Source organism: Bubalus kerabau, chromosome 3 (genome assembly GCF_029407905.1).
Source record: "Bubalus kerabau isolate K-KA32 ecotype Philippines breed swamp buffalo chromosome 3, PCC_UOA_SB_1v2, whole genome shotgun sequence".
Taxonomy (NCBI): Eukaryota; Metazoa; Chordata; class Mammalia; order Artiodactyla; family Bovidae; genus Bubalus; species Bubalus kerabau.
In genome coordinates this window covers 84015087-84032545 of record NC_073626.1, presented here as the reverse complement: position 1 = coordinate 84032545, position 17459 = coordinate 84015087, and the positions used below count along the sequence as shown (strand labels likewise).

The 17459-nt window shown below is 39.0% G+C and overlaps 1 protein-coding gene across 4 annotated transcripts in view; it reads right to left on the bottom strand.

The window, feature by feature from the left end:
* TTC21B (tetratricopeptide repeat domain 21B) overlaps positions 1–17459 on the bottom strand; it is a 96060-nt gene that overhangs the window by 15463 nt on the left and 63138 nt on the right. For all 4 annotated transcript variants that reach the window (XM_055572380.1, XM_055572382.1, XM_055572379.1 and 1 more), the window contains exons 23-25: positions 12137–12287; positions 11810–11971; positions 9289–9484 (exon numbers count right to left, since the gene is read on the bottom strand). In XM_055572380.1, coding sequence (XP_055428355.1) covers positions 9289–9484; positions 11810–11971; positions 12137–12287 — 509 coding nt within the window. The remainder of the gene's footprint in view (positions 1–9288; positions 9485–11809; positions 11972–12136; positions 12288–17459) is intronic.

Below are 17459 nucleotides of genomic sequence, written 5' to 3'. Positions count from 1 at the left end.
GGGTCAGGAAGATTCACTGGAGAAGGGGTAGGCTACCCACTCCAGTATTCTTGGGCTTCCCTCGTGGCTCAGCTGCTAAAGAATCTGCCTGCAATGTGGGAGACTTGGGTTTGATCCCTGGGTTGGGAAGATCCCCTGAAGAAGGGAAAGGTTACCCCTCCATTATTCTGGCCTGGAGAATTCCATGCACTGTACAGTCCATGGGGTCACAGAGTTGGACATGACTGAGTGACTTTCACTTTCACTTCACTTTTCACAGCCACTATGGAGAACAGTGTAGAGATTCCTTAAAAAAACTGGAAATAGACCTGCCATACGACCCAGCAATCCCACTGCTGGGCATACACATGAGGAAACCAGAATTGAAAGAGACACACGTACCCCAATATTCACTGCAGCACTATTTACAATAGCTAAGACATGGAAGCAACCTAGACGTCCATTGGCAGACGAATGGATAAGCAAGTTGTGGTACATATACACAATGGAGTATTACTCAGCTATAAAAAGAGTGCATTTGAGTCAGTTCCAGTGAGGTGGATAAAACTGGACCCATTATACAGAGTGAAGTAGGTCAGAAAGAGAAACATCAATATAGTATATTAACACATACATATGGAATTTAGAAAGATGGTAATGATGATTCTATATGCAAGACAGCAAAAGAGAGATGTAAAGAACAGACTTTTGGACTATGTGGGAGAAGGCGAGGGTGGGATGATTTGAGAGAACAGCACTAAGACATGTATATTACCGTATGTAAAATAGATGACCAGTGGAAGTTAGATGCATGAAGCAGGGTACTCAAAGTCAGTGCTCTGGGACAACCCAGAGGGATGGGGTGGGGAGGAGGGTGGGAGGGGGGGTTCAGGATCGGGGAGACACATGTGCACCCGTGGCTGATTCATGCTGATGTATGGCAAAAAAAAATCACAGTATTGTAAATTAATTATCCTCCAATTAAAATAAGCTAATCAATTTTTTAAAAAAAGTGGTGAGAGGGGACATCCATGTCTTGTCCTGATCTTGGAATGCTTTCAGCTTTTCATCACTGAGTATGATGCTGGCTGTAGGTCTGTCATATATGGCCTTCTTAATGTTGATGTATGTACCCTCTATGCCCACTTTATGGAGAGTATTTTTTATCATAAATGGGTGCTGAACTTTGTCAAAAGCCTTTTCTGCATCTATTGAGATGATCATATGGTTTTTATTCTTCAATTTGATGATATAGTGTACCACACTGATTGATTTGCAGATGTTGAAAAATCCTTGCATCCCTGGGATGAATCCTACTTATCATGGTGTATGATCTTTTAATGTATTGTTGGATATGGACTGCTAGCATTTTGTTGAGAATTTCTACATCTATGTCCATCAGTGATACTGGCTTGTAATTTTCTTTTATTGTGGTATCTTTGGTTTTGCTAACAGGGTGATGGTGGCTTCATAAAATGAGCTGGGAAGTTTTCCTTCCTCTGAGACTTTTTGGAACAGTTCAGAAGCATAGGTGTCAACTCTTCTCTAAATTCACCTGTGAAGCAGTCAGGTCCTGGATTTTTGTTTGTTGGGAGGTTTTTAAGCACAGTGTCAATTTCAGGGCTGGTGATTGGTCTGTTCACATTTTCTATTTCTTCCTGGTTCAGTCTAGGGAGACTACCTTTCTAAGAATTTGTCCATTTCTTCCCGGTTATCCATTTTGTTGGCATACAGTTATTCACAGTAGTCTCTTATAATTCTTGGTATTTCTGTGGAGTCAACTGTAACTTCTCCTTTTTCATTTCTAATTTTACTGATTTGAGTCCTCTTCCTGTTTTTCTTGATGAGTCTGGCTAAAGGTTTATCAATCTTGTTTATCTTTCCAAAGAACCAGCTTTTAGTTTAATCGAATTTTGCAATTGTTGTTTTTCTATTTCATTTATTTCTGCTCTTATCTTTATGATTTCCCTCCTTTTATTAACTTTAGGTTTTGTGTTTCTTCTTTCACTAGTTGTTTTAGGTGAAAGGTTAGGTTGTTTATTTGAGATTTTTCTTGTTTGAGGTTAAGACTGTATTGGTATAAACTTCCCTCTTACAACTGCTTTGCTGCATCCCTTAAGTTTTGGACCACTGTCCTTTCATTTTCACTTGTCTCCAGTTTTTTTTTTTTTTTTTCATTTCCTCTGATTTCTCCAGTGATCCAGTGGTTGTTTAGTAGCATATTGTTTATCCACCACCTCTTTGTGTTTCTTAAGAGTTTTTTTTTTTTTATTGTAATTTATTTCTAATCTCATAGCATTGTGATCAGAAAAGATGCTTGATATGATTTTGATTTTCTTAAATTTACCAAGGCTCGCATTATAGCCCAACATGAGCTCAATCCTGGAGAATGTTCTGCATGCACTTGAGAAAAATGTGTAGTCTGCTGCTTTTGGATAGAATGCTCTATAAATATCAATTAAGTCCACCTTGTGAAAAGTATCATTTTAAGGCCTGTGTTTCCTTATCAATATTCTGTTTGGATGATCTGTCCGTTGGTAAAAGTGGGGTATTAAAGTCCCCCACTATTATTGTGTTACTGTCAATTTCTCCCTGTATGTGTTAGTATTCGGCTTACATATTGAGGTGCTCCTATGCTGGGTGTCAATTGAGAAACTGGCTGATAACCTTATGGGTTTTTCCTTGGATGTTATTTGTCTTTTTTCGCTTGTTGCTTTTAATAATTTATCTTTGTCTTTAATTTTTGTCAGTTTGATTATCATGTGCCTTGGTGTGTTTGTTCCTTCTTGGATATATTCTGTCTTGGACTCTCTATTCTTCCTGGACATGGTTGACTCCAAAATACTGGAGTTTCAGTTTTAGCATCAGTCTTTCCAATGAATATTTAGGGTTGATTTCCTTTAGGATTGACTGGTTTGATCTCCATGCTCTTCAAGGAACTCTCAAAGAGTCTTCATAAGTCGCACAGTTTGAAAGCACCAATTCTTTGGTGCTTCTTTATGGTCTAATTCTCACATCTGTACATGACCACATCTGTACAAAAACCATAGCTTTGATTATACAGACCTTTGTCAGCAAAGTGATGTCTCTGCTTTTTAATACACTGTTTAGGTTTGTCGTAGCTTTTCTTCCAGAGCAAGCATCTTAATTTCATGACTGCAATCACGGTTCACAGCGATTTTGGAGCCCAGGAAAATAAACTCTGTCACCGTTTCCATTGTTTCCCCTTTTATTTGCCATAAAGTGATGGGACCAGATGTCATGATGTTAGTTTTTTGCATGTTGAGTTTTAAGCTAGGTTTTTTTTTAAGCCACTGTCCTCTTTCACCTTCATCAAGAGGCTCTTTAGTTCCTCTTCACTTTCTGCCATGAGGGCGGGTCATCTGTATATCTGAGATTGTTTCTCCAGGCAATCTTGATCCTAGCTTGTGCTTCATCCACCCCAGTATTTCACATGATGTACTCTACATATAAGTTAAATAAACAGGGTGACAATATATAGTCTTGGTGCACTCCTTTCCCAATTTTGAACCAGTCCATTGTTCCATGTCTGGTTCCATGTGCTGCTTTTGTCTTGCATACAGGATTCTCAGGAGGCAGGTAAAGTAGTGTGGTATTCCTATCTCTTTAAGAATTTTCCACAGTCTGTTGTGACCCACACAGTCAAAGGCTTTAACATAGTCAAATGAAGCAGAAGTAGATGTTTTTCTGGAATTCTCTTTTTCTATGATCCAGCGGATGCTGGCAATTTGATCTCTGGTTCCTCTGCCTTTTCTAAATTCAGCTTGTATATCTGGAAGTTCTCAGTTCATGTACTGTTGAAGCCTAGCTTGAAGGTTTTTGAGCATTACCTTGCTAGCATGTGAAATGAGTGCAACTGTGGTAGTTTGAATATTCTTTGGGATTGAAATGAAAACAGATCTTTTCTAGTACCATGGCCACTGCTGAGTTTTCCAAATAACTGGTATATTGATGCAGCACTTTAACAGCATTGTCTTTCAGGATTTTAAATAGCTCCGCTGGAATTCCTTCACCTTCACTAACTTCGTTCACAGTAATGCTTCCTAAGGCCCACTTAGCTTCACACTCTAGGGATGTCTGGCTCTAGGTGAGTAACCACACAATCGTGGTTATCTTAATAACCTTAATTTGGTCATTAAGACCTTTTTCTGTACAGTTCTTCTGTGTATTCCTGCGAGCTCTTCTTAATCTCGTCTGCTTCTGTTAGGTCCTTACTGTTTCTGTTCTTTATTGTGCCCATCTTTGCATGAAATGTTCCCTTGGTATGACTAATCTTTTTGAAGAGGCTTCTATTCTTTCTCATTCTATTGTTTTCCTCTATTTCTCTGCATTGTTCACTTAAGAACACTCTTTTATCTCTCCCTGCTATTCTTTGGAACTCTGCATTCAGATGGGTGCATATTTTCCTGTCTCCTTTGCCTTTTGCTCCTCTTCTTTTCTCAGCTATTTATAAGGCCTCCTCAGGCAACCATTTTGCCTTGTTGCATTTCTTTTTCTTGGGATGGTTTTGGTTACCACCTCCTGTACAATGTTATGAACCTCCATAGTTCTTCAGACACTCTGTTCAAGTTCCAATGTGTAATTTGTTCTAATTAAGAAGTGACAGAAAGGGTTTTATTTGAATGCCAAATATAACCAATTTGGTAAGGATTTTGAAGACATGTGGGATATTATTAATTACTGAACTGTACCCTTATCCCAGGTGGGCTAGGTAGGAAAGTATAATAAATAAAGACTTAATATGTATTTGTCTGTCAAATCCTAGGACAGCTCACAAAGAGAGGGGTCCTGAAAAAATGCCCAGATCTATTCACATACTAAAAATATCCCACACTATACATTTAAAGTGAGCTCCCTGATTTAAAATTTACATACCTTGAGTTTCATTAGAATTAATCAATTCTTCACAGCTTGATCACTCCTGAGTGAACTGAAGAATGGTTTTTAATACTGCACACCTGCATTCCAACCCCTGCACTGGACCCATGATACCTTTTCTGGTGCAGACATCCTAAGATGCTCTCTCTCAGGATATCTGTACCACCTTCTCTCTCTCTGTCACTTGAAAGTGCAACAACTTTATAGCACAAAAGGCACTGTAGCTCTGTTATAAATGATGCACCTTTAGAGTTCAAGATGAGGGAAAGAAAGGAAATGGACCATTTCAGCTTGGCTTTAATGCATCTTCCACTCTTTCCTCCCATGTCTTCCTGTCACATCCCTGTTTTTCAATCAATCTGAATGTCACACAGGGCTGAGGATATACCCTATGCTTCACGGCCTCCCTGCCTTTGTTCACATTTTTCCCTTAACTTAGAACATACTTCTTCCATCTCTGCCTGTGAAAATGCAGTTTATCCTGGTTTTTCTTCTATCATAACTTCCTCCACAGAAAAGGTCTCTCAGCTCTCCTTATACTGTCCCCTACAGCACTTTTATTTGCAACTTTAGAACAGAATGTAACAGATTTTGCTTTACATTACAGTCAGTATGCTTGTCTCTTCTTTGGTAGGTTTTGAGAAACTTGAAGACAGGAACTATATGTGGCTTCTCTTTGTGAGTCTATGCTTAGCACCCACTGGTTACTCAATGAATATTCATTATATTTAATATATAGAGCCTATGAGTTAAAAGGGAAAAATGCCAAGACAAAATTCACTTATGAAACTTCAATTCATACATCAGTCTTTGGACAGTGTGGTCAGCAAACAGATCTGAGGACAGAATATTACTAATCACACATTTAGAATGACAAAACATGGGGCAGTCTCACCAAAACAAAAAAACTGGCACGGTCTTTCTAGGAAAAAGCTGTGATGTCACTTAGTGCCTTTAGGGTTCTCTCTTAAGCCTCACAGTTCAAAACCACCTTACATGGCAGAACGTTACTTCACAACATTCAGTAGTTATGACACCTTACTTGAAATGGTGCTTCATCATGTTCTTACAGATTGTCTTAGATATAGGACAGTCCTATTTCTGGATCAGCTGCTGTCATCCATCTGCTCCCGCACAGTCAATTCTACTGAGCACAACCCCTGAGAACACTCTTTCAGTGCCAGCAGAAGCTCGGCATGAGGGTGCACCTGTGTAGCTGCTGCCTCGCTGTTTTGTTCCCAGGAGGGCTGAGGGTGGTGGTCAAGTGCCACCAAGGATACTGCACCCAAGCACCAACAGGAGCTGTAGGTGTTCCAAAGCCCTCCAGGGTCCAGAGGCAGGGGAAGGTCAGCAAAGGGTTTTGGTTTATTGTTGTCACTGTGATCTTTGAACCAGAAGAAAATACAGCAAAATTCTGTATATCCTCTGAGAGGCCCCAAATTACCAGTCTTTCACGGTGGAAGAACATAACTAGTGTATACTTAGAACTAGCTATGACCAACTGTCGATGGAGCTGTTGTTTAGTCACTAAGTCATGTACGACTCTTTGTGACCCCATGGACTATAGCCCACTAGGCTCCTCTGTCCATGACATTTCCCAGGCAAGAATATGGGAGTGGGTTGCCATTTCCTTCTCCAGGGCATCTTCCTGAACCAGGGATTGAACCCATGTCTTCTGCATTGGCAAGTGGATTATTTACCACTGAGACACCAGGGAACCCCATTGATGGAATGGGTACCTAGGATTCTCTCCTTAATAACAAGTAACTGGAGAGTAGAGCACTGTATGAGAGAAGGGAAAATAGATGGCCCAGAGGGTAACAAGGGTAGTGGATTTGAATGGGGTGAAAAGAGAGTCTTTGATCTAACAATAAAATTCATTATTGTTAAATATTATTATTACTGCTGCAGGGGGTGATAACAGTCTTGCTAAAGAATAGTAGTAGTATTTGCATGACTGAATTACAAGTTGTCAGTACTGATCTCATTTAGTCCTTAGAGCTGGAAAAATTTCAGGTTCACATAAGTGAAAAGGAGATATCAAGGCACTCAGGTATTTATTTTCACTTAGTAGGTTAACCTAGGCTATACCTATAACATAGATGATAAAACCATTCCCTTGGGAATTAATTTTGGCCCTCCTGCAGAATTTGCCTTCTCTAGAACTCACCATTGTAATAGAAATAAATATAACAACACATTTGAATACAGAGTTTCAAAGAATAGCAAGGAGAGATAAGAAAGCCTTTCTTCAGTGATCAATGCAAAGAAATAGTAGAAAACAATAAAATGGGAAAGACTAGAGATCTCTTCAAGAAAATTAGAGATTCCAAGGGAACTTTTCATACAAAGATGAGCACAATAAAGGACAGAAATGGTATGGACCTAACAGAAGAAGAAGATATTAAGAAGAGATGGCAAGAATACACAGAAGAACTATACAAAAAAGATCTTCATGACCCAGATACTCACGATGGTGTGATCACTCACCTACAGCCAGACATCCTCAATGTGAAGTCAAGTGGGCCTTAGAAAGCATCACTATGAACAAAGTGAGCGGAGGTGATGGAATTCCAGTAGAGCTATTTCAAACCCTAAAAGATGATGCTGTGAAAGTGCTGCACTCAATATGCCAGCAAATTTGGAAAACTCAGCAGTGGCCACAGGACTGGAAAAGGTCAGTTTTCATTCCAATCCCAAAGAAAGGCAATGCCAAAGAATGCTCAAACTACCACACAATTGCACGCATCTCACACGCTAGTAAAGTAATGCTCAAAATTCTCCAAGCCAGGCTTCAACAGTATGTGAACCATGAACTTCCAGATGTTCAAGCTGGATTTAGAAAAGGCAGAGGAACCAGAGATCAAATTGCCAACATTGGCTGGATCATCAAAAAAGCAAGAGAGTTCCAGAAAAACATCTGCTTTATTGACTATGCCAAAGCTTTTGAGTATGTGGATCACAACAAACTATGGAAAATTCTGAAAGAGATGGGAATACCAGACCACCTGACCTGCCTCCTGAGAAATCTGTATGCAGGTCAAGAAGCAACAGTTAGACCTGGACATGGAACAACAGACTGGTTCCATTCAGGAAAGGAGTACATCAAGGCTGTATATTGATCACCCTGCTTGTTTAACTTCTATGCAGAGTACATCATGAGAAATGCTGGACTGGATGAAGCACAAGCTGGAATCAAGATTGCCAGGAGAAATATCAATAACCTCAGGTATGCAGATGACACCACCCTTATGGCAGAAAGTGAAGAACTAAAGAGCCTCTTGATGAAAGTGAAAGAGGAGAGTGAAAAAGTTGGTTTAAAACTCAACAGTAAGAAAACTAAGATCATGGCATCCAGTCCCATCACTTCATGGCAAATAGACGGAGAAACAGTGGCTGACTTTACTTTTGGGGGCTCCAAAATCACTTCAGATGGTGACTGCAGCCACGAAATTAGAAGATTCTTGCTCCTTGGAAGAAAAGTTATGACCAACCTAGACAGCATATTACAAAGCAAAGACATTACTTTGCCAACAAAGGTCCGTCTAGTTAAAGCTATGGCTTTTCCAGTAGTTATGTATGGATGTCAGAGTTGGACTAGAAAGAAAGCTGAGCACTGAAGAAATGATGCTTTTGAACTGTGGTGTTGGAGAAGACTCTTGAGAATCCCTTGGACAGCAAGGAGATCCAACCAGTCCATCCTAAAGGAAATCAGTCCTGAATATTCATTGGAAGGACTGATGTTAAAGCTGAAACTCCAATACTTTGGCCACCTGATGTGAAGAACTGACTCATTTGAAAAGACCTGGATGCTGGGAAAGACTGAAGGTGGGAGGAAAAGGGGATGACGGAGGATGAGATGGTTGGATGGCATCACTAACTCAATGGACATGAGTTTGAGTGAACTCTGGGAGTTGGTGATGGACAGGGAGGCTTGGCATGCTGCAGTCCATGGGGTCACAAAAAGTTGAACATGACTGAGCGACTGAATGGAACTGATAACACATAAGCATGTAACAATGCCTTCTCTGAAAACAAAGGTGCCTGATGGAAAATCATACCAAACTGTATACCTAATTTTTAATAATTGTAAATAATGAAGTCAATCTTCAGAAAATAAACAACTAATAAAAACACGTATTTCTACACCACCAAGGAAAGGTACTGGTGGAGTACATGGTAAAGAATCTGCCTGCAATGTGGAAGACCTGGGTTTGATCCCTGGGTTGGGAAGGTTCCCCTGGAGGAGGGCATGGCAACCCACTGCAGTATTCTTGACTGGAGAATCCCCACAGACAGAGGAGCCTGGCAGGCTACAGTTCATGGGGTTGCAAAGAGCTGGACACAACTATGCGACTAAACACAGCAAGGAAAGGTAACATGTGAAGTTGAAAAAGAAAATCTACTAACCTCAGATGCTGCTATTTCGGTGAAGGTATTCAATGCCTGCTCCACATTAGATTTCTGTTTGGTGGCCATCAGGCAATAGTTTTCCATTATGCGAAGTTGTACTTGACCCTGAACAGTCTGAGGTTTTAGTTCTTTAAGGAGCTTTTCTGCTGTTCTCACTGCTAACTGCACAGACTCTTGCTTCTCAGTTGAATTACTGTATACAATTAAAAATAAATCTGTTAATATCTACTACTCATGAAACAAAATTCATTGAGATTAGAATGAGCTTGAGGGTACACTGGTTTCTACTTTTCTCACCAATTTAAAACTAATCCTATTGAAGAACGTCACTTATTCTTTTCTAATATAAATTAAAGCACAGTTAGTTTAAAAAAAACAAAACTAACATAGCTTCAATCAAACATCATTAGACATTTATTCACTTTAAATTGAAAACAAAAACTGGATACTATCTACCTGTGGTAAGTGTATTCATTTCACTAATACAAAACTGAATTCAGGATAAGTAGAATCATCCAATTATCAAACAGCATATTTGCTCAGAAAATGAAAAAAAAAAAGACTATAAAATACTGTAAATAAACTGTACTTCAATTTTAAAAAATTAATTTTTAAAAAGGAGGGAGCAGAGAGTAACTATGTTAAAGTTCTTACTATGTGCCAAGCACTATATTACTTCATTCAATCAATGTTGAATCCATTTTATATATGAGAAAACCAAGGCTCCAACAGAGAAAATATTAATAATTTTCCAAAGGTCACATATCTATATTAAACCTAGGATTATGAATCTAAGTTTGCAGACATATAAAGTGTACTTAATTCTCTTCTCCCTGTTGCCTATTAGACTTTTAAGCAAAGAAATTCTGTATTTTTCAGAAGGTTGTACATTTTAAGTGCAATAACAATTTGTGCAATAGCAATTTTCTTATATACTGACCCACACCTGAATATAATGTATTAGTAAATCAATTAACAAAAGGAAATTAAATTCTCAAAGCCTAATAATCACTGGGCTTCCCTGGTGGCTCAGAGGTTAAAGCGTCTGCCTGCAATGCGGGAGACCAGGGTTCGATCCCTGGGTCGGGAAGATCTCCTGGAGAAGGAAGTGGCAACCCACTCCAGTATTCTTGCCTGGAGAATCCCATGGAGGGAGGAGTCTGGTAGGCTACAGTCCACAAGGTTGCAAAGAGTCAGACGTGACTGAGCTACTTCACTTTCAATAATCACTGAAGCCACTGATCTTCTCAGGCTTTTCTTTTACCTTCTGTAAAAGATTTTACACTGTTGGTAACCTTCTCCCAAGTTCCTCTTCTTTGTTTTTTGTTAAGATTACAGTTTTCCTTCTCTTTCCACCAAAGTCATTGTCCTTTCCTTACCTCTCTTCCTCCTCCAATCTCCTTGAATGTTAGCACACCCCAGATTTAGGTCTTAGACTTCCGTTACTGCATTCTACTTGAAAACAGGTCATTCATGGGGTCCCGACTACCCACTCAGCACTGGTCCCCCAAATCTGTAACTCCAGCTGTGACTCCCCTTTTGAGTTCTATATTCTGAGTTTGGTGTGTTCAACCCATGGCTGAAGATTTCCATGTGGACAGCCTTTAGTTGCATAACAACAGCAAGATACACTAACCTTTCTAAAACAAACAAAAAATAAAAATGCCTCTCCCTTACTGTAAATCCTTCAGTGGGCCTCTATAATCCAGGCCTTCAAAGTTGTCACTGAACACATCTCAGCAACTGGGTCCTGTTTTCTCCCACTCCTCTATGCAGCTTCCCCCGACTGCTATGATTTCTATGAATTCCTCCAACACTTAACATCAATTTAACCCATTTCTGTTTTGTTGGAGATTGAATGGTTTCAGATACTGTCTTGCCTACCAGGTCAATCGCATGTTCTGCAACAGGCAGAAACTGTCTCTTCTATTCCCTTTACATCCTCACGCTGCCCTCCTGCCTTCCCCGATTCTGAGGAGAGGGCAAGCAACAAACGCACACTGAGAAACACAACCCCTGAGCAGGGCTGCACCACAAGGCGAGCGGCAGGCGGCTGAGGCCAGGCGGGACTCAATCTAAAGCTCGCCTCCACCGTACTCTAACTCCATCACACTAGACAGGTTAGCTCTGAGCTTTTTCACAATGTTGTAATAGGGAATAAATATTAATAAGACAGTGTGTTAATACAGTATAGAGCACAGGGTTTGGCAGATAGCTATCATGTTAGAAGTTACTGTTATGTGGGCAATTTTTTCCTAAGTAATCAAACTCTACAATTCATCCCATTTTTTACAGAGTAACTGGGCGGCTGTCTTTAATAACATCTATTCTGATTTAGGAAACCTATAAGCATTTCATACTTGTTTCAGAGAAGAGTTATTCCAGCTGATTTATTCACTAAACTTTCACTAGTGCTCTCCTGGAATTTAGTTCTCCTTATAAAATACCCTTGCTTATTTGCCCTTAACAAGTGTTTTTTTTTTTTTTTTTAAAGTGTATCTTGTCAACTACTACTCACCCCAGATCTGCATCCAGATTTTCAAATACTTCGCCTCCAACAGTTTCATTATCTGGATTCAAACAGATTTCTATCATATTATAAAGGGCATTTTGGCCCCAGTCACTGTCTTTCCGAGCTTTATTAAAATGTCGAAGGGCATCATTTGGTTCTCCAGTATACCTTGTTAGATGTTAAAAAGAAAAAGAATTACTTATTTCAATCACTACCAACTTTAAATCATTTATAATTTATTTAGTAAATAAAACTATCACTTTAAAATGCAGAAATTTTGTAATTCAATGAGAAAAAAAACATTATATAGAGTTTATTTGCTAACAAATTTACCAAAGATATAATCCTTTACAGTACTGAAATCCTGGCTCCAGTTTTGCTCTGGAGTTACGTTTCTCAGCCATTAAGAAAAATCGTGGAACATCTTCAAGTTTTCCACATCTTCTTAAGAAATCAATTAAACGAGATAATGTCATATAATTATCTAGAAACAAAGAACATTTGGTTATGGAAAACATTTTACAGCTTTTGTTTTGATGGTTGAAATCTTACTTTATTAAAGTATAGTTTGCTTCAAATGAAGTGCAATTTAAATATAAACAAAAGAAGTACCTTAGGAGTTATAAGTCCCTAAAGAGACTGTATGGACAGTGGATGATTTCTCAAACAATAAAGGTGGGGTTGGTCTGGTCACAGTGAGAGAATGTTCATTATAGGCAAATCTATAAAATGCATATTCGTTGTGACTTACTTTTCAGTCATTATTCCTGGGACCAAAATCTTCTAGAAAGAAACAGCCTCTGCACAATCTAAACTCTTAGAAGTACAATTCAGGAGGATCAACTTGATTGCACAGGACAAGTCTGTCTCTGAGATCTGCTTTCTGACTTCTGCTTCCGAGGTGGTACTAGTGGTAAAGAACCTGCCTGCCAGTGCAGGACAAGTAAGAGATGTAGGTTCGATCCTTGGGTCAGGAAGATACCGTGTCGAAGGGCATGGCAACCAACCTACTTCAGCATTCTTGCTTGGAGAATCCCGTGGACAGTGGAGCCTGGTAGGTTATAGTCCATAGGGTTGCACAGAGTTGGACATGAACGAAGCAACTTAACAGGCAGGCAGCTAGGAAGCAGGTGAGAACATCTTGCTGCTGCTACTAAGTCGCTTCAGTCGTGTCCGACTCTGTGCGACCCCATAGACGGCAGCCCACCAGGCTCCCCCGTCCCTGGGATTCACCAGGCAAGAACACTGGAGTGGGTTGCCATTTCCTTCTCCAAAGCATGAAAGTGAGAAGTGAAAGTGAAGTCGCTCAGTCGTGTCCAACTCTTAGCGACCCCATGGACTACAGCCCACCAGGCTCCTCCATCCATGGGATTTTCCAGGCAAGGGTACTGGAGAACATCTTAATGATAACGTTTAGGGTGGGCAATTAGGAATTTTACTCCAGACGTGCCTTAATGTGTATACGTACCTGAAACACTAGATACCCACTTGCCATATTATAACCTTAACATATTAATCCCAGTATTTTAATCCTATTTTATCTTCTTCTAAGGAAAAAGAGTTAGGTATTTAGTCTTGGGTATAATTTTCTGGCAGGCTCTGCCAGAAATTAAATCTATTCAGTCCTTTCTAATCACTAAAATACTAAATTTTGAGAATCATTTTAATACCTGTTTTTTAAGATTATAAAACAATGCATGGACACTTCAGAAAATTTGGAAAACTATAGAAAAGTATAAAGGAGAAAAATAATCCCTCATATTCCCACCAACTAGAGATTACCACATTTTGGTACATTTCCTATCTTTATGAGTGGAAATCAATTTATAAATATTTAAATGCAAACAAATATGTTGCTTACATATATAAAAGTTAGAGTCACGTTTGGGATTCTGATTCTGACTCAACATTGTATAGTAAACATTTCCTGTCATAAAATGATCTTCAAAAACATTTTAGTCACTGCACTCTTGTCTAGCACACTGATGGCTCACACTTTATTTCTGTATAGTTATATTTTTTAGGTATTGGATCTTATAAGTATCTGTTAGCACAGGATGCATGGTAGGGATTTATAAAATTCCTTATTTATATACGCTATTCTGATCACTTTGCTGGGGCTTCCCTGATAGCTCAGTTGGTAAAGAATCCACCTGCAATGCAAGAGACCCTGTTTTGATTTCTGGGTTGGGGAGATCCACTGAAGAAGGAATAGGCTACCCACTCCAGCATTCTTGGGCTTCCCTTGTGGTCCAGCTGGTAAAGAATCTGCCCACAATGTGGGAGACCTGGGTTCGATCCCTGGGTTGGGAAGATACCCTGGAGAAGGGAAAGGCTGCTCACTCCAGTATTCTAGCCTAGAGAATTCCATGGACTATACCAATGGAGTCACTGAATTCCTAGAATTAAAGCGCACACATACAAATAAAAACTTAAAAGCAATTTATCCTGATTCTATTTTGTAAGGAAAGAGAACATGCCATATAATCCAGCTCTTCCACTTCTGGGTATACACCCCCAAGAACTGAAAGCAGGGACCTAATGAAATATTTGTACACCAGTGTTCACAGCAGCCAAAAGGTGGAAACCACCCAAATATCCATCAGTGGATGCATGGATAAACAAAACATGGTATATATATGTAAAGGCATATTATTTCAACTTAAAAAGGAAGGAAATTCTGATGTGCCACACACAACATAGATAACCTTTGAAAACATTGAATTAACTGAAATAAGCCAACATAAAAAGAACAAGTATTGTATGGTTCCATTTATAAAAGGTATCTAGGGGAATCAAATTCATAGAGGCAAAAAGTAGATGGTGATTGTCAGGGCCTGCAGGAAATGGGGAGTTAGGGTATAGAATTTCAGTTTGAAATGAAGAAAAAGTTCTCAAGATGGATCATGGTGATGGTTACATAAAAATGTCAATGTACTTAATGCCACTGAACCACACCCTGAAGAATGGCTAACAGGGCAAATTTTATGTTATGTATGTTTTAACAAATACAAAAAAAATCATGAAAAAACAGGAACCTCTGTGGGCTTTGCATCTACTCTTTTACATGATGTCAAAACAATCCAGGTTACAATATAACCATTTGTCTTTTTAAAAGTTTTATTGACATATAGTTGACTTACAATGGTATGTGAATTTCTGCTGTACAGAAAGTGATTCAGTTATACAAATATACACTTTTATTAATATTCTTTTCCATTATGGTTAATCACAGGATACTGAAGATACAATTTTGTGCTATACAGTAGACCCTTGTTGTTTATCCATTCCATTAGCTTACATCTGTTAACCCCAACCTCCCACTTCCTTCCTTCCCTGGACTCTCTTCCCCATGGCAACCACAGCTCTCTGCTACATCCATGAGTCTGTTTTGTAGATAGGTTCATTTGTCATATTTTAGATTTCACATGTAAGTGATATCATATGCTATTTGTCTTTCTCTTTCTGACTTACTTCACCTATTATGATAATCCCTAATCCATGTTGCTGCAAATGGCGTGATTTCATTCTGTTTTTCATGGCTGAGTAATATTCCATTGTATATATGTACCACTACTGCTTTATCCATTCCTCTGTTGATGGGTGTTTAGGTTGTTTCCACGTCTTGGCTATTGTGAATAGTGCTGCTGTGAACATAATGGTGCATGTTTCTTTTTTAGATCAGAGTTTTGTCTGGATATATACACAGGAGTGGGACTGCTGAATCAAACAGTGTTTCTATTTTTAGTTTTCTCAGGAACTTCCATTATTGTTTTCCATAGTGGCTGTACCTACTTATATTCCCACCAACAACAGTGTAGGAGGGTCGCTTTTTCTCCATATCTTCTCCGGCATTTGTTACTTGTCGAGTTTTTAATAATAGCTATTCTGACTGGTGTATGGTGGTATTTCATTGCAGTTTGATTTGCAATTCCCTAATTAGCTATGTTGAGTATCTTTTCATGTGCCTATATATTTCCTTGGAGAAATGTCAAATTAGGTCTTCTGCCCATTTTAAAGTGGGTTTTTTTTTTTTTTTTTTTTTTTAGCTGTTGAGTTGTATAAGCTGTTTGTATAGTTTGGAAACTAAGCCCTTGTCGGCTGCATCATTTGTAAATATTTTCTCCCATTCTTTGAATTTTTACATTTTGCTTATGGTTTCCTTTGCTGTGCAGAAGCTTTCCTCTTTAAAGAACTAGCTCTTGGTTTTATTGATATTTTCTATTGGTTTAAATCTGTATTACTTATTTGATCTTTATCATTTCCTTCCTTCTGCTAACTTTAGGTTTTACTAGTTCTTTTTCTAATTCTTTTAAGTGGCAAATTAGGTTATTCAAGATTTTTCTTGTTACTTTGAGGAAAGTCCGCATTGCTATAAACTTCCCTCCATGAACTGCTTTTGCTGCATTCCATAGATTTTTGTATGGCTGTGTTTTCATTGTCATTTGCCTCAAGGTATTTTGTAATTTCCTCTTTGTTTTACTGTTTATTCATTAGTTTTTTTAGTAGTATGTTCTTTAGTTCCCACGGAATAATTTTTTCTCATTTCTTTTTCTGTCACTGATGTCTAGTTTCATGCCACTGCGGTCAGAAAAGATGCTTAGGATTATTTCTATACTTTTAAAATTCACTGAGGCCCATTTGTGCCCTAGTATGAGGTCAATCCTAGAGAACGTTCCAGGTGCATGTAAAGAATGTGTACTCTGGTGTTTTTTTGGGGGGGATGGGGGATTTAATAACCTGAAAATATCAATTAAGTCTTAACTGTATTATTGTATCACTTGGGATCTCTGTTGCCTTATTCATTTCCTGTCTAGAAGATCTGTCCATTGATTTAAATGAGGTGTAAAAGTCTCCTATTGTTGTATTCTTGTCGATTTCTCCTTTTATGTCTGTTAGTATTGTTTTAGACATTTGGGTGCTCCTACATTAAGTGCATATATGTTGCTGCTGCTGCTGTTCAGTCACTAAGTTGTGTGTGACTCTTTGCTACCCCATGGACTGCAGCATGCCAGGCTCTTCTGTCCTCCATGATCTCCCAGTTTGCTCACTCATGTCCATTGAGTTGGTGATGCTATTTAACCCTCTCATCCTCTGCCAACCCCTTCTCCTTTGCCTTCAATCTTTCCCAGCATCAGGGTCTTTTCCAATGAGTGGGCTCTTCACATCAAGTGGCCAAAGGATTGGAGCTTCAGGATCCTTCCTTCCAATGAATATTCAGGGTTGACTTCCTTTAGGATTGACTGGTTTGATCTCCTTGCTGTCCAAGGGACTCTCAAGAGTCTTCTCCAACATCACAATTCAAAAGGATCAATTCTTTGGTGCTCAGCCTTCTTTATGGTCCACCCCTCACATTCGTACATGACTACCAGCAAAACAATAGCTTTGACTATACAGCCCTTTGTCGGCAGTGATGTCTCTTCCTTTTAATACACAGTCTGGGTTTGTCATGGCTTTTCTTCCAAGGAGGAAGTGTCTTTTTAATTTCATGGCTGCAGTCCCTGTCTTCAGTGATTTTGGAGTCCAAGAAAAGAAAATCTGTCACTGCTTCCACCTTTTCTGCTTCTATTTGTCATGAAGTGATGGGACTGGATGCCATGATCTTATTTTTTTGATTGCAGAGTTTTAAGCCATGTTTTTTTCACTCTCCTCTTTC